Source organism: Rhinolophus sinicus, chromosome 15 (genome assembly GCF_057876585.1).
Source record: "Rhinolophus sinicus isolate RSI-liver-muscle chromosome 15, RSI-T2T, whole genome shotgun sequence".
In the NCBI taxonomy this organism is placed as follows: Eukaryota; Metazoa; Chordata; class Mammalia; order Chiroptera; family Rhinolophidae; genus Rhinolophus; species Rhinolophus sinicus.
Window position 1 is genome coordinate 26,684,597 of NC_142515.1, and position 17,831 is coordinate 26,702,427.

The 17,831-nt window shown below is 44.4% G+C and overlaps 1 protein-coding gene across 2 annotated transcripts in view; it reads left to right on the forward strand.

Moving 5' to 3' along the window:
- PIK3AP1 (phosphoinositide-3-kinase adaptor protein 1) overlaps positions 1-17,831 on the forward strand; it is a 94,031-nt gene that overhangs the window by 54,160 nt on the left and 22,040 nt on the right. For both annotated transcript variants that reach the window (XM_019724783.3, XM_019724782.3), the window contains exons 8-10: positions 2,783-2,972; positions 12,542-12,637; positions 14,940-15,134. In XM_019724783.3, coding sequence (XP_019580342.3) covers positions 2,783-2,972; positions 12,542-12,637; positions 14,940-15,134 — 481 coding nt within the window. The remainder of the gene's footprint in view (positions 1-2,782; positions 2,973-12,541; positions 12,638-14,939; positions 15,135-17,831) is intronic.

Below are 17,831 nucleotides of genomic sequence, written 5' to 3' on the forward strand. Positions count from 1 at the left end.
TCCTTTTCACCAAAGACGTGGTCAGGTGTCATCTCTAGCATGTCCTCCTGTGCCTCTTCCGGCAGGGGCAATACATGTGGGCTTAAGAAACCAGCTCTGGAGTCACATGGACCTGGGTCCAAGTTCCTGTAGCAACATTCGTCAGCCACGTGGCTTTGGACAAATTATGTGTCCTCTCTCTCTGTTTCCTAATATGTAGAAGGAAGATAACAGTATACTCATAGCGTTCTTTTGAGGAGAAAAGGAAATAATGTAGGTAAAAAACTGAGGTCCACCTTCAGAGAATTTACAGAAACATTTATGGAATGAATCTGCTGAAGATTTGGTGCTGATTCCTCTTCCTCAGTCACCTCCCCATCCACTTCCAAGTCATCTTGGTGGGATGCTCCCAGTGGCCTCACCCACCATCAAGCCCAGGTGAACTGTGTTAGGATTGTTTCTTTCCTTAGCAGAGACACTATAAAACTTTGCACCTGAGGTTTCAGGAAGCCCAACTGTGAGGCCTCATCTTCTGCTGACAGCTTCTTTCTGAGTCTGCCTGTCTTAGGGTAGATATTCCCAGTTTATCTGCTCACTTGGTTTTGGACCAGATTCTCCTTGATCATTGACTTCTGGGTCCTTCTTTGAGTGTAATCTCATCTTATGCCTAGACTTTGGAGTCACCCCAGTATTGCTTCCATTTTTTTGGCAGCAGCTGCCCTTCCTGACTCTACCCTTTTCGGGTTTTCCTCCATTGTCACGATTTACAGCAAGGACATGGGAATAGCTTGGCCTCTCGTATGGGGCTGTGACCTCAAAAGAAACAGTAAACAGAATTGAGTCTTGCTCTCTACCTCCAGACAGGAGTGATCCTGACACCACCCCAGAAATCTGTCTGTTCTGTATTTGACAATCTATACGGCAATGACTCACGAGGCATATAGAGGGGGCTTCCCAAAGTTTTGGGGTGATTAAGTGTATTGAATGCATAGAATAGCCCAAGTGCCAATGATTTGGGCATCATAGACATAAATGAAGTTATAAAGTGCTCACAGTCTGGGAGTATTTACTCAGCTTTACTTTGAAGTCACAAAAGTATAAAAGGCACTGTTTCATTTCCATGCCAATAGTTTTTATAAAGGACAACACAGTGTTCATGTTAATAACTGCTATCTATTGAATTTATTTAATTGGCAAATGCATGATCTTATTTCATCCTCACCACAATCCTTTGAAGTTGACAGTATTATTATCTCCCTTTAACAAATGAGGAAAGGGGCCTTGAAAGGCAGAGTAACTGTGCCTAGGGTCACACACTAGTAAGGGCAGAGATAGGATTTGAACCTGGTTTGATACAAAAGCTGGGGCTTGTTATCCTGCTTACTCTACGCAGCAGGGAGGTTTAAAGATACACTTTCAGCTTGTACTGAAGTTAATCTGATTCACATTTCTCATATCATCTTTGTTCTCCAACTGTAGTCACCTTCAACCAATGCATCGTTAGCGTTGCTACCAAAAGGTTGTTCCTACGTGTTGTTTATGACCTCTAAGAAATGTCCCATTTCCTCTTTCCGCGACATCAAAACCAAATGCCAGTCGTTGAATCTCCAGCATTTCACAGCTGCCACCTGGTTCACTCCTTGGGTCTTATCAGGAAACCAACATAGACTGTCAATGGTAGATTAGCTCTCTCAGGGTAGTGATGATGAAAATGAGTATTTTTTGTGGGTTGATGCTGAAATCAGGATTGTGAAACACCAAAATTTCTCACCAGGAAAAGTTGTGCAGAGGTTTTTGAGAAGCCAGCTCTCTGGTTTCCCAACCACCTGGAGGCAGAATGACAGAGGGCAGCTGGCCTGACTTCAGGGCATTTCATCCAAGATCATCTCTCCTTGATTACACAGGACATAAAAACGAGGGATGCACTTTGTGTACTTTGGTGAAGTGCACTGTCAGGCACTTTGGAGCCGCCTGCTGGAAGGATGAGGCCTAGTGAATCAGGTTCCTGAGGGACCTCTGACTACACATAATCAAAAACACCTTAGCTATAGCCCTGTTGATCCATTTGAATTTCCATGTGGCTAGTCAGTAAGGGTTATACTCTCGTGCATTTCCTCCCTTTTGAGGAACCATTAGGGTATGATGGAAAGGTCAGAAGCCAGGATTGCAGTCCTTTGAGTAAGGTGCTAGGTTTTCCTGAGCTTTGGTTTTCTCATCTGTGAACTAGAGAATATTATACCTTTCTTAAGCACTGGTGAAAACAATGACAATGATTGCTAGGTATAGGCAAATACCTAGCATCGTACCTGACACATAATAAGTGCTCGTGAGAAAGGTGAAAATTTGGCCGGCCCGGTGGTTCAGGTGGTTGGAGCGCCGTGCTCCTAATGCTGAGGTTGGGGGGGGGGGGGAGTGCAAGGCTCCTAATACCAGCATGGGCCAGGGAGTCCTACACAGCTAGACTGAGAAATAATGGCTTGAACCGGAGTGAGGGATGGAGGGTGACAGGGGGTGGAGAGGCGGAAGAAAGGGGGGGAAAAAAAGAAAGGTGAAAATTTGTGTCTTCTGGTAATTGGACGTTTATCTAGTGTATGACTTTGCTTAGTGTTCGGGTAAGAAACACAAAACATAAAACAAACACAAAGAGACTTGAAGCCTGGCCTCAAGGAGCTTTCAGTCTGGTGGGAAATAAATATAGATGTACACACAGAGAGAACCTTTACTTTGCCTGTCACAGGCCCATTCAGGGGCCCAGCTCTGCCCAGAAAGCCAGGGTGTCTCAGTGTGCCTATGTCTCTTTCAGGAAACTGTGGACATGCTGAAGAGTCACATTAAAGAGGAACTGATGCAAGGGGAGGAGGCTGATGCTGTGTATGAGTCCATGGCCCACCTTTCCACAGACCTGCTCATGAAATGCTCCCTCAACCCTGGTTGTGACGAGGAGCTGTACGAGTCCATGGCTGCCTTCGCCCCAGCTGCCACGGAAGACCTGTGTAAGTAGCGCAGCCCAGTTCTGTTTCATCGTTTTGCTGACAGCTTTCCTTATTCTGGTATATGGCAGGGGATGGGGAAGGAGGAGGGGAAGTCCCCACTTAACCCCACATTGCCCCTGAGAAGTGAAGATCCTGTTTTACACAAAGTTAGATCTGTCATCATGTGCTGTGACAAGCAGAATCCTTCTCCAAACTTCCTCTGCTGTGATTACTATGTGACTGGAAAGTTTCAGCAACGGCCTGGAATTCAGAGCTGATGAAGACATTGCCTTGTTATCCGAGAAACGAAATCAGTGGTTTTCAACCTTGTCAGTCCCAATAGGCCTTTTTTTTTTTTTTTTTTTTTGTAGCAAACGGTTTGCCATGCTACCCTTCCTATGCTGATCGTGAGATTTATATGTAATCTAACCTACCTACAGCTGACATTTTTAGAAATCAAATATACACCCTAACTAAAGTATAAAAGAGAACTATAAATGTAAAAGAGAACTAACATAAAAAAGAGGAGAGGAAGTTTTCAGCCAGGCCTGCACATGAGGACACAATGCAATAGTTAGATGCAGACACCTGCACACAGAATCACTGCCAATGTCGTGGCCTCAAATGCTGACTGAGACATATCTGTTGGACTGGGGACTTGGGTCCCACCAATAACGTTGGCATCAGTGCCTGGATTTTCCTAAATGGTGAACAATTCTTTACACTCTCCTCTCTATTTTCATAGTAATTGAACGCCTGGAAAATTCAGTGTATATTAAAACCATGCAAAAATATGAATTGTGTTTATATATGAATTCGTTTAGTTTCTAGGCTCAGAAAATTATAAGCAGGTGTTTTTTTTATATATAAAAAAATAGTAACCTGATTTTATTGGATTAATATAGAATAAACTTATTTCTAAAATATCATATTTCCAGGACATGATTTTTCTTGTAAATGGCATAACAAATTTTACTCATTTTTGGTTATATGTTTTTTTCCAATTGCAAAAGCAATGCATTCTTACAAAAACTTGAAACAAAATGGAAATACATAATTGAGTAATTAAAAGTCCACATGACTCTACTCATGCAACCAATATAGCAGTTGTAATAGTTTGGTGATTTGTCCATATTTTTCTTTGTACCTTCTGATATTAAATGAAAAAATATACACACATACCTATACATATACCCAGAGATGTACAAACACACATATGTGTAAATTTGTATCATAAGCGGTTTTTTATCTATATGTATGCCTAAGGAAATATTTAAAAGCCATGAGAGACATGGCTACCTTCTTCATTGTGCAGGGCAGTCGGACACATTGCAGGGTGTCGAGCATCTTTCTCCCTTGTCCTGCTCCATGCCAGTAGTGTCCGTCCATCAGGGTGACAACCCAAAACACTCTCATAGATTTTCCAACCTCCCCCTAGAGGGCAGTGCTGCTCCCCTTGAGAGCCACTGGCCAAAGTTCTGTTATATTTCAAGTGCACGTATCAAGGTTGGAGCCGGAGGACCACACAGTCGGCCCTCTAAGAGCCTTCTCGACATGTTACCAGCATTTACTATTAAATGCTAAGCTCTCTGAAACTGCCTAGGACTTAGCTCTCCTTCCCTCTGATCTAATTAATAGATTCAAGAAAGACGAGGCAGAGTACCTATCAACATTATCAGCTTTATTGATGGAGGGCTTTCTGGAATGGACTAGATTGAGTATTGCCAACTTGCAGCCCGAGAAGAAGACAGCAGGGCCCTGGGCCCCCAGGGAGGTGGGCCTGATTTTCCTACCCATGAATGGAAAAGCAGACACCGAGGGGGGAGCCTTGGAACAGGAAGTGTGGGCACGTCAGGGTGCCAGAGGTGCCCTGACACCAGCAGCACCTTTGACACTGCAACCCCAACACCTGAAAGGTGTGGTCCAGTGGTTGTTAGGTGCTTGCTAGTCAGATCGGCTGCTTCTTTGAGGGAACGCGGAAAAAGGGAATGTGGTAGAAGCTCTCATCCAGCACCTAACTGGGAGGACTGGAAGTGCTGGCGGAAGCTCTTCCTGAAAGAGCTGTGACCCCGCAGAGAGGTGAGGAGAGAAGGTGTCATCCCCACTGTCCAAAGCCTCTGTCTCACTAAATCCTTAAAGCAACTGTACAAGGATGCTTTTCTTAACCTGGAATTTACAAATGAGAAAACTGAGGCACAAAGAGGTTACACAAATTTCCTGAAGTCTCACAGCCAGTAAGTAATAGAGCTCAGATTTGAACCCAGGTCTCTCTGTCTCTAGGACTATATTCTTTATTCTGTGCCAGAACTTGCCATCTAGCACCACAAAGTTTAGTCCTGGTTTCTTTCAGAAAAACAGTTTTAGCGGCGGTGGCCCTACTTCCTTTTTCTGCAGCCCAGATATTAGCTCACATAACAGCCTCTGGCGCCCCCTACCCTTGCACATCCTCGTACCCAATAAGCATTTCTGGAGCATCTACCATGTTTCAGCTACTTGCCTCTCCTGGGTACTGGGGGAGACAAAAGGGGGCCAAGACAGTCCTTTCCAATCTGGAACAGAGATCCCTTCACAGAAGAACATTTGGAGAATAACCGGTACCCACTTGAGAAGCCAGAGACCAGTCATTATTCTGCCCTTGTGACCTTACTGTGAGACAATTGAACAATTGAAGAATCCCCCACTTTGCTGGCAGAGAGTTGACAGCGAACCTTAACACCTGCTGTCCCCCTGAGTGCTCCACCATATGAAATCCCCCACCACATCAGTAGAAAGCTTCGGGGAATGTGACAGGCAGCCATCCCTTTACTCCTCACAGCAGGAACAGTGAGCCTCTCCAGCACTTCCCAAGGAGGTGGAATGCCGTGGAGCTGGCCTGCTTTGTGGCCAGTTGGCAACTTGTAAAGTTATTTGGGGTCAGGGGGATTCTGGTTACTATGGAACTAGAAAAAGGCCAATGAAGGAGAGGCTGTAGAATTTGGCTGCTTTATTAGGGTTGGGGACCGAAAACCCAGGGCATTTTTCATTTGCCAGATCATATAAACTTTGAATTTTCCGATTCTAGGCATGACTTGGTGTGTGTTTCCATCTCTGTGGTTTAATCTTAAGAAGGACCACTCACCCACTGGCCCAGAAGCAACAACTTGTACCTGGGGAAGAACCATTCGTTTTACTGCCAACGACTCTCTAGCGGAGAAGGCAGCTTAATTCATAAATAAGGAGGACAAACTGACAAATCTAGGATCCATATTTTCAACATGACCCAACACATTAGTAACTTGGGACATCTGCCAGTTGTTTCACGTCAGCAGATACTTTTGACATCTATTATCTCCTCTGATCGTCCTTGGGCTTGGTAGATAGAATCGTCTATATTTTACAGGGGAGAGAACCAAGGCTCCAAGATTCAGTAACTTATTTAAGTCCCATCGAGGGAGAACTGGGTCAGGAATCTGGGCCTGCAGGTTCTCAGGGGACAAGTCTGTGTGCTCCCCCACTGTGACAAAGACTCTCCTAGCCTGCCCTTCTTCTGGGGTCTGCGTTTGCCAGTCCTAGGATGGACACTTAGACAGGAAGTATTTCTAAATGTCTAAGTAGCTGAATTTATCAGTGCCACCTTTGTCAGCATTCAACTCCAGGGGCTGAAAGTAAACATATGAAGGTATATCGTGTTCACTCACCCACTCATTTCATTCACTTGCTCTCAGGACAAACATGGAGTGCACGCTTTAGGTCAGCTTCTTACCACTGCTTTGGAGGTCACCTAATCGTGTTGGGACAAATCTGCCTCTTTCTGACTTGAGTTTGGATAAGGGAGAGTAACGAGGCTGCCTTCTCCAAAGGGAATCTGAGACAACCACTAAGTAGGAAGGTTGTCACGGAAATTCCCAGTGTTGAATGATGGGAGGCTTGCAAGCAGCATTGGGTTCTGACCTTGAGAGTTTATGATTCCATTCCAAGGTTTTTTTTCTGAACTGGTGTGAATGCACATCCAAAACCACAGACACACACATGCACACGCACACGCACACACAGCCCTCACACGCTTGGTCTTCAGTTTAGATAATGCTGCCATCAGGTGGTAACTACAGGCCTTTGTTATCAGACTTTCAACTTTGCTTCCAATTTTCTTGAGAATTTTTTGTTCAAGATCCCACACATTTAAACCATCACCGTCCTCACCTTACTATATAAGAAATAAATGTCTTTATTAAGGCTTATGCAAACAGTAAATAAAACTCAAGGCACACCTCTCTTTGGGTGTTTTCACAATCTTCTGATCTTTTTCTCATTTAGTTCTTGTACCCCTGACCTTGCGTTCAGAGAATGATACAGTGGACCTAGTGGTTCTCTGACTTAGGTAATATATTTTGTGTGGAAACCTTACCTAGGGACTGGTCACTTCCCTGAGGCTCTGGGTGCTGAGGCCTCAGGAGCCATTTCTGGGAGCCTTCTCTGGCTGTTTCCAACGTAATCTGCTTATGGATTTATCTTTGCTTAAATATCTCGGAGGTTTGTCTTCCATAGGAGAAAGAAGCAAAAGGAGAAAAGTGTAATATCTCCTACTAGAAACTGTAAACTCACGTGAGTCACTAATCCATGCCAGACCAAAGGCTGCTCTGCTTCAGATGACTCCTGCCTTGAATTTTTCTATTGCATCCCTGCTCCCCCCACCTGGTTCCGTGGCTCAAGTTTGTATATGGCGGAGAACTGACTTAGCTCTTAGCAACCTCCTTGGTAACTGGTGTCTTTGTAACACATCATCTCCAGCAGTGTTTTCTTCACTGAGCTCTCTGATTCAGCCCCTTTCTGCGAGCTGGATTGCTTCAGAGCTGGGGACACAATTGGGCACAGTAAAGGACCTTGCAGCCCAGCCATGTCAGGTTTGAGCGTAGCTAAAGGAGCATTTGTAAGCAAAATTGTCAAGTTACTAATTTGCTTCTGGAACATGCTGCCTTCCCTGTCTGCACACTTTTCTGTCAAGAGTGTCCCTCCCTGTGGCCACTGAGTCTCAGCCATCCTTCTGTTTCCCACCTTGGGAAGACAATAGGTAATAGAGCCAAGAAATGCTTTAGGGGCAGTGGGGCAGGGTGGAAGGCATGAGGTCTTACCAGCAAGGAACTCGTTCTTAGGCAGGGCTGTTCCTGTCGTGTCCAGGGCTGAAACTGACCCAGCGGGGTGAAGGAAGGCTCAGGGCCCTTCCTGACCTCTATTGCTTTTTGTCCCACCAGATGTACCAGAACTGTGTTGGGGACATAGGCACTTATGAAAGCATGTTGGATGGAATGTTTTAAAGTAAACAAGATAAAATCCCCACCACGAACAGCAGTCTTGCTCCCCTCTGGACCTGCACAGCTGTGGGTCACACTTTTCTTGGGGCGCTGCACGCAAATCACTATGCACTCTGCTCATGTACATGTTTCTGAGGTAACCTCCTCCTGCCTCAGGAGGCATGGCCCATCCACAGTGCTGTACACAATAGGTGTTCCACTGTTTTTTGAATTTCAGAGTGCCAGAAAATAAGGAGCGGTCCTCGATTTTGTGATGTGGAGAAGTTTGTTGATGTTCCAGTGCAAAGACTTCACTTTCCCGGGAGGTGGTAGTGAGACATCTAGTAGATGTCCCCGACGGAGTGTGGGACATCTCAGGGTGGTACTAGCTCCTCGCTGCTCCAAGCTGCCTTTTCTTTCATGTCTCCATACATTTGCTTGTGTTGCTTCTGCTGCCTGAGTTGCCCTTCTTTTCTCTCAGCTTGAGAAATGCCCAGATTCTTTCACAAGACCCAAACACCGCCATACCATGTATTTACTTGTTTGTTCTGCATTAATTTGTTTATTCACATATTCATTCAACAATATTTATCGAATTCCTCGTGTGTTTAAGTCATGTGCCAGGTGACCAAGAGTCAGCAAACAAACCAGCATGATCCCTGCCTTCCAGAGCTTCTCTTCTAGAAGTAGAGCTGGATGTTACACAAAAATACTAGCTGAATATATAACTACAAACCGTGACAGTGCCATGGAGGAAAGGATATTGTGGCAGCTACAGATGGGGAGAATGGGGGTGGGGGAGTGTGTGACTTAGCAAGTCATGGTACCCCACCATGAACTCATCCTGTAGACTGATTTCTACAGGGCAGAGGGTCTGTGTGCTTGCCAGGGGTACTGTATTGAGGTGTTTGTTGTCTGCATAAGAAATCCACAAAACTTGTTGCTTCTCCTAACCCTTTCGTTGGTAGCCCCTTCTTTTTCATTGCCAATGAGTCTATAGACCCTCTCATTTCAGACTGCCATTCTTTCTGTCTCTGTCTCTGCTTCTTTTTGTCTGTTTTTTTCTCTCTCTCTGTCTCTCCGTTACCCCAGCTCCCCACGCCTCCTCCCTCTTTCTGTCTCTCTCGTTCTGCATGTGTGTGACTCTCACTCCTTTTCTCTCCATCTCTCTCTCCTTCCCATCACTTCTCCATTAGGGTATGGAAGGTTGGACGTTCTCATTGACATGGTCAATCAAAGCATCCGTCCCGCCGGAGTGCAAGTAGAACGAATCAGGTTTCAGGTTACCTTCAAAGGTCTGGTCATGCTGCTTCTGGCTCTGAGGCTCTTTTGGCCACAAATATACTTGCTGAAAAAAAACTCTTTTGGCCTGCTTTCAGGGTTTGAAAGCCTTTGCAGAAGAATAGTCTCTCAGTATCTGACATTTTACTGTATTATGTACTCAGATTAGGTTTTATATTAAATTAACAACACATAATCTGGATGGAGTTTCCACTACAGTAAGTGATCTAGATTTATGTCCCACGGGGCGTATCATATGGGCTTCTTCACAAATTCATTACTGCTCTTGACTCACTCCCTAATTAAGTGCCTGCGTGGGCTTTCTCTCATCTGTTCAAGCTTCTTTCTTCCCAGAAATGGGTTCTTTCTGACTGACTCCTTAAATAAGGTGTAGTGTAACTCTGCAGCTGCCTCTTCCTAGAGAAGCCTGGTCTCAGAGTCTCCTTGTTTTTTTTCTTTTCCTCTCCTTTGAAAGAACTTTGCACTTTCTCCTTAGACCAGCAGGTTTCAGTGCATTTCAGTTTATTTTTAACTGACAAGTGGTGAAAGAATCTGAAGTACAAACCCTGAGCATCCAGGGTTATTGTTCTGCTTTCCTTCACAGAGTGTCCTTTGTCCCTTCAGCTCCAGAGTTGTCTGTGTATTTCAGTCACTCGTGTGTTACTCACTCTATGCCTGGGTTGTACATACACATGAGGTTGTCAAATGTAGAGTCTGGGAGGGTCTTATCCCTCACTAACTCCAAGCAATTGGGAATTTTTCTTTTCCTTATTATTACAAAAGTAGTATCTGCCACTCCTAGAACTTACTGCTAATATAAGTGTGGCAATAATATTTTAAAAATCGTTTCATGTGCCAGTGTCACTTGGCTGGTGTCCAGTGCTTGGGGTGCTGCGTTGAGAAGGATTCCGAAGCCAGAAAGAATGCCATGATGGATTGATGATGTTTGCCTTGATTTGGAATAGGGACATGGAGGCCAATGTACTCGCTGTTCCTGGTCTAATTCAGAGATGATTGTGTTCAATTCAGTACAAAAACAGTGATTTTATTTAAAATATAAGTGGAAAGAAAATCATTCTTAGGTAACTTTATTTCAGGCAGTACATTCAGAGACTCAGTGGAGGCCAGAGCCCCACGTCAGGCCAGGACTGCTGAGTCCCTGCGTAGACATGACGGGCTTGTTGAGTGTGCCCTAATCCCTGCGTCCTACTCCCCTCACCAGCCCAGGATAGGAAAGAAATTCATGGCAGGCTGACGATACTGATATTTGGTCCCACTCGTGGTAGGCAGAATAATGTCCCTGATCTGTGAATATGCTCGATTCCATGGCAAAGGGAAATTAAAGTTGTAGATGGAATTAAGGTTGCTAATGAGCTGGCCTTACGGGGAATATCCTGGATTATTGGGGTGGGCCCGGTATAATCACAGTCCTTAAAAATGGAAGAAGAAATCAGAGGACAGACCAGAGATGGCACCATGAGTAGAACTCAGTTCAGCCAAGCTTTCAGCCCAACATTGCTGGCTGTGAAGATGGAGGAAGAGGGCCCCAGTACCAAGGAATGAAGGTGGCCTCTAGAAGCTGGAAAGGGCAAGAAGACAGATCCTCCCCCAGCACCCTCAGAAAGGAATGTAGTCCTGCCAAAACCTTGGTTTTAGCCCAGTAAGACCCATTTCAGACTTCTGAACTATAGAACTATAAGATAATAAATTTATGTTGTTTTAAGCCACCAAGTTTGTGGTAATTTGTTACATCAGCAATAGAAAACTAATATACTATGTAGGTTACCCCAATATAGTGATAATGATAATCATTAATATTTAGTGCCTGGCACTGTTGATAAGCATTTTATAATAAGCATTGTCACAGTTGGCTCATACAGTCTTCCTGTGAGGTAGGTACTTATTTATTCCCACTTTACAGATGGAGATCTAGATGCTCAGTAATATTAGATAACTTGCCCAAGGATGCAGAGCTAGAAAGAGCCAGAGCCAGGACTTGAACCCAGGTCACTGAGATACCAAAGTTCATGTCTCATTCACAACCCTCAGGCTCATTCCTGGACCACCATATCAAAAGGTCTAGATATGTTCATTTAAATTGGAAAGAATGGGCTTAATTTTAAAATATATAACCGTGACATTGTTTATTTATAACAGCAAAAAAATAATAATTGGAAGCAGGATCAAAAAACAATAGATAAATTGTGGTTAATTTAAACAATGGCACATGATGCAGCAATTTAAAAGAATGTATTGGAGCCACTTCTATCAACATAGTACCATCTCAGAATCATAATTAGTACCATCTCAAAAACATAACAAGAAGTCTATTTTTAGGTCACCCATGTAATTAGTTGTATATAAGGAGGAAGCACCTTGACCGTTGGCTTTCACTGTTAAGCACAAATCCATGGAGACCAAAACTGTGTGTGAAAACCATTCAATTACCACAGCAGATTCTACTCAATCCCGAGTAACCAACAGGGCCCCATTACTTGATGACTCTGAAATACGTGTTTTGGGAACAAAATATCAGCCTTGTGTTAAGAGTAGAGCTTTGATATTATCAAGAGGTTGTATTCACCAAGTCGTATCACACAATCACTGGGGACTCATTTGCCTAGGCAGAATATGTAGTTTGAAGTTGAGTAGTATACTTTGAGGGAAAAAAAGATTTGAATCTAATCATTATACACAAATATACTGTTTCCTTACTACTTTGATCTTTGGGGACCAGTTAAATATCACATTTCTCAAGAGTACAAATTTGCCAGATTGTATGCTCTTCACCTTCAAACTACATTCATACTTTTTGAGTCCTGTGGCCCAGGAAAGGACCTGAGGGTTGTGAGTGTTGCTCTCCTTTGTACTCCACACTTACTGGGTATCCTTACCGAGTGGATGGATGCATGGATGCATTGATGGGTAGATGAATGGATTAATGAATTCTTGCATCGTTTGGTTGTCAAAACTTGTCTATCTCTAAAATCTTGCCTGTTTGGAAGAACAACTTATAACCTCTTAGTCTCCTTTTCTTTCTAGATGTTGAAATGCTTCAGGCCAGTACATCTAACCCAATGCCTGGAGACGCTTTCTCTAGGACCACTAAGGACTCTATGATCCGCAAGTTTTTAGAAGGTAAGTTGCAGCTGTGAGCAGGGAAGCAGGAAGAGGGAAAAAACACAAATGTGAGACGTTGCCTTGTTCCATATGAGGGTTTCTCCACTCAAGGAGTGGGCTGCCATGTACATGGGATATAGTGATTGAAGGTACTGTATAGTCCCCATAAGCTCCCCCATCAGCTTGTTACAGGGAATCCAGAAGTTTCCACCACTGCAGCTACTCATTTGCATAAACAAGTTACCTTCGGCAAGACCTCTTTAAACGCATGTGTTTATTTTTATTTAACCAAAATTTATTATTAAGTACTGACTATGAGCAAAACACTATTCTGGATATTGGGTTGCAGGGACACAAAGAAAAATAAGATACAGTCAATGTCCTCAAGAGACTTTACTTTCTGGTAAAGGAGGAGAATATAGGGGAATATTACACAACTATTATTAATCGACGCTATATTTCATAGTGGCTAAGAACATGGACTCTTATCTGTACTCAATTTCACCCCCCCACCCCTTACCGCCCCAGTTAGCTGGAAAACTTTGGGCAAATTTCTCAACTCTGGGTCTCAGTTTCCTCAGTTGTAAAATGAGATGTACGCGTATATTGTGAGAATTAAATGAGTTACTGTACATTAGACCTCAGAGCAGGGCCAGGCATTAACCAGCAGTAAAGATTTATTATTGTTGTTTTTCTTATTGTTATTGAAGGTTTCAAAGGTGGAAGTTGTTAAAATGTATGGGTAATTCCGTAACTGTCCAGTCATTTGTAATTCATGGTAGCGTCTGTTGATCAAATAGGTATAGAAAGGAGGGTGCTAAGGGGATAGGACTCAGGATGGGAAAAGTAGTTTCGACAGTGAAGAGCAAAGAAAAGTTGTAAGCAATGGTAGACAAACTACAGCCTGGCCAGCTGCCTGTTTTTGTAAGTAAAGTTTTATTGGAACACGCCACCCCCATTCATTTAGTATTGTCTATGACCACTTTCACACTATAAGGGCAGAATTAAGTACTTAGGTGCACGAGGCACAGGCACTGTGGGAATCAGTCACCCTGTAGGTAGCAGGCAGCTCTCCCAGGACACTTCATTCTGTTAGCATCAGACAAGCCTCACCAGAACTTTGTCATGCCTTTGTACAAGATGTTCAAAGGTAAATAGATGAGGGCTTTTCCATTAATTGGAAACTTCCTGAGGGTGGAGCCTTGGGACTGAGAATGTTCTGATGTGTTGGGACCTGCCTGGTGAGTCCTCTGGACACAGGACACGGGGAAGCCAAGAGCAGTCTCCCCACAGCTTAGAAGATACAACGAAAAAAATTCCTGATAAATACTGGATTGGAAATCCCGTAGGAAGAAGGTCCAAGCTTTAATTATTCCTGTATCTCAAACAGGTATATAATAAAGATGTGTTGACTGACTGATGCTAAGGAGAAGGGAAAGGAAAGCACCTACTATGTGCAGGCATTGAGCTGGGTGCCTTTCCTTTATTATCTCATTTTGTCCTCACAGTACTCCTGTGAGTAGCTCTCAGAGGGAAATCAGGCTCAGAGAGGTTATATAACATGCCCGAGGTCACATAGCTCTCATGTATGAGGGGCGGATGTCATACAAAACCAAGTCTACTGAGAGTCCCCAAGCCAAGAGGACACTGCTTGGGTCGCAGCACAGAGCATTTCAGCCTGTCACCAGGAAGGAGGCAGAGAAAACCTGAAGGCTGTGGGACTCCAGGGGCAGAGGGTGGGAGGTAAGCTTCAGGTCTAAATCTTTCTGGTCGGTGGGGAACAGAGTAGGAACAAAGGTTGCAAAAGAAGACGTATAATGTGCTGGTTAAGAGCACAACCTCTGGAGCCAGCTTTCTTGGGTGCCAGTCTGGTTCTAAGTGACTCTGGGCAAGTTATTTATATTTCCAAGTCCCCAGTTTCTTTATTTGCAAAATGAGAATAAAGGTTGTAGTTACTCTACAGCGTTGTTATACAATTAAAGGAGATAATGTGGGTAATACACTTGACACAGCGCCGGCACAAAGGAAGTTCTCAGCAAGGGTTTGGGTTTGCTGTAGTCATTTTGATGCTGAGGACGAGGGTCTGTTGGTGGGGAGGACTCTGGGCCACCCTCACACTGCTGCCCAGGCCCCGGGGGGTGGTTCCACGTCTAATGGGGTGAATACCTGAATCCCAGCAGTAAAACTGAGATGATGGAGCCTCGTGCTCACTCCCTTTTGCTGCACTGATGGGGGCACAGGAAGGTGACATCAGTGTTCTCAGTTGCTTTGCATAGGGTTCCCAGCCACCGCTTTCAGTCACCTTTGGCTGTGTTTCTAGGCAACAACGTGGGAATGGCCAGTTTGGAGAAAGAGCTTCACTCCCTTGATCCGGATGATGTTTATCACACAGTGGATGACGACGAGGCCTTTTCCATAGACTTGGCCAACAGGCCCCCTGTCCCAGTGCCCAGGCCAGAGGCCAGTGCTCCTGGCACTCACCAGTTGCCTGACAATGAACCATACATTTCTAAAGGCAAGTATGGCAGGGAATGATGCCCAGCGGGGTCCTCAGAGCTTCTCAGAAGGAATTCCCTGGGTCCTCCAGCTTCTGAACCATCACTCAGAGACTGTCGCTTTCTGAATGGTCTCTAGCCAACCCTAGGAAACAGTCAGAGCTTGGGGCAGATTTTGAAGCTAGATGAGGAGCAGTGATCAGATTCAGTTCTGGCCTGCCTGGCGGCATTCCTATGCGGCATGAAGACAGAGGTAAACAAGATTTCCCTCTCCTCCAGAATGCCAAAAATCCTGCTAAATTTTTATCTCCTGAAACTCTTCTTCTTATTATTAATTTTTAATAGCGAACATTTATTGAAATATACCAGTAGTGCCCTATCTGGAACATATTTAATTTTTACAATAATCTATTAGGTAAGGACCATTATCATCCCCATTTTACAGATGAGGAAAATGGAGGTTTAAAGAGATCACTTGGTTACCATATAGCACAGCTAGGATTAGAACTCAGGGAGTCTGACTTCACAACCCTGGCTTTTAGCCACTATGCTAGGCTGTCTACGTACCTACGTTAATAAAAATTGGTGAGAATTGGGTTTTGACTTCTTCATAATGGTCCCTGGGACATCAATTAGATACTGATAGTGTTGTCAGTTTCACCATCTTTCGGGACTTGATTGTATTAATATGCTTACAAGTACTGTAAGAGTACAAGAATGGCCAGATCTGTGTGCCTGACCTTCTTTCCTTTTTTAATAGTATAAGCAGGTTGTGGAAGGTGTGGCAAAAAGAGATCATAAAATGGGGGAGGGACAGCCCCAGGTAATTGGGCTGGAGCCTTCAGATGAAGTAAAGGATACTCAAGTTAAGTATGAATTTTAGACAAACAGCAACTAATTTTTTATTGTATGTCCGAAGTATTACACTCTCTTTCTGGCCTTGGTTTGGTTAAACCGGCAACCCTAGATTGGGCAGAAATACAGTTGAGGGGTATTTTGCATTGCTACGTGCTGTCAGGCTCCTGGCTTGCCATCTGCTTGGGTAGCGCTCCTTTGGCGTGTGTAGCGGATACTGTTGGTGCCCTGCCCACATCCTCCTACCTCTTTACGTGTCTGTGCCCATTGGCTGGACCCTGCCTGTCAGGACCTGTGTCTCTTAGCCTGATGGCTTTCTTTGGGAGCTAAAGCCACCTCTCCCCTCCTTCATGACAGACTGGAAGAGTTGGGGGGTTAACACTCCTGGTCACAGCCCTCAACCAATGACTGATGAGGGTTGGTGGATGAGTGTCCCAGCTTACTTGACCCTCCCCTGGGAAAATTCTGGGGTACGTCTTCTATATTGCTTTCCGGAACTCCCCAGCCTGCCCACTGTGGTAACCTACTGGATAACCCACCATTTACTGCTTTATCCACTTCCCTGTATCACCTCCGTCACTTCCCACGTAGACTCTATGTACTTGGGTCCTGGTCCCCAGGTCTGCTTCTAAGGGTACCCCAATGAAGAAGCATGCAAATACATATTGGTAATGCCCAAATGGCAGAGGGGTGAAGGAGAGGGTGTTGATGGCACAGCTCATTGTGGGGAGGCAGTTGGGAAAGGGACACAGGTGATTCCTGAGAAGTCCTGATGGACTTGCTAAGAAACTGTGGGGAGGCAATGGGAAGAAGAGAGGCAGAAGATGACAGAAAGGGCAGTGATTGGAGGCCTGAACACCTAGGTCCATGTCCTAGCTCTTACATTTTTCAGCTGTACAGCATGGGACATTGGGTAAGTCCCTTCACCCTCTTTAGCTTTAGTTTCCTCATCTGTACAATGGGTATCATAATAATAACACACACACACACACACACACACACACACACACACACACACACACACATTCTTATTTTGCCATAATATAAGACCAGGTCTTATTTAATATAATATAAGCCCGGTCTTATATTAAAAATTTTTGCTCCAAAAGACGCATTAGAGCTGATGGTCCAGCTAGGTCTTATTTTCAGGGAAACAGGGTACTATATAGATAGTATATTATGATACACGCATCAATGTGTGTGTATATATACATATCAATACTCTGCCAGAGCCTTACTGTGAGAGTCAGATGGGGAGCTCCTTTATAAACTGTAAAGCACCGCACCAGCATCACTTGTGGTAAGTAGCATGCCATGGAATTGCTGTCCGAGTGGCATCAATCTCAAGGTTTGGATGTGACTAGTGATAGTAAAAGCTAACATGTGCTAGACAGTATTCTAAGCGCTTTCTATGTATTAACTCATGTAATCCCCACAGTAACCCAATGAGGAAGATACTATTAGCATCCTCATTCTACAGATAGGAAAAGTGAGTCAAGGAGAGGTCAAGCCTCATGTTCAAGGTCCTATGGTTCACAAGTGGCAGAGCTAGGATTTGAATCCAGGGCGTCTTATGCAGAACGCAGGGAGCCTTAACCACGATGCAGTCCTACCACTAAGTGGACATTTGTCACTTCCCAGTTTTCCTTATTAGCCTTTATGGGTCTGTCACTTATGAGTGACTTCATCTAAGTGCCTTTGGAGCTATGCACACGTTGTACCTATTCCACCACTCCGAGTTCTGTCTTACGGCGCTTGTTGACACTCCGAGTTCTGTCTTACGATGCTCATTGACACGTTAAGTGGCACTTCCTTTGATTCTCAAGCTTCAAGATGTTCCACAGCTACCTTTAGATATTCAG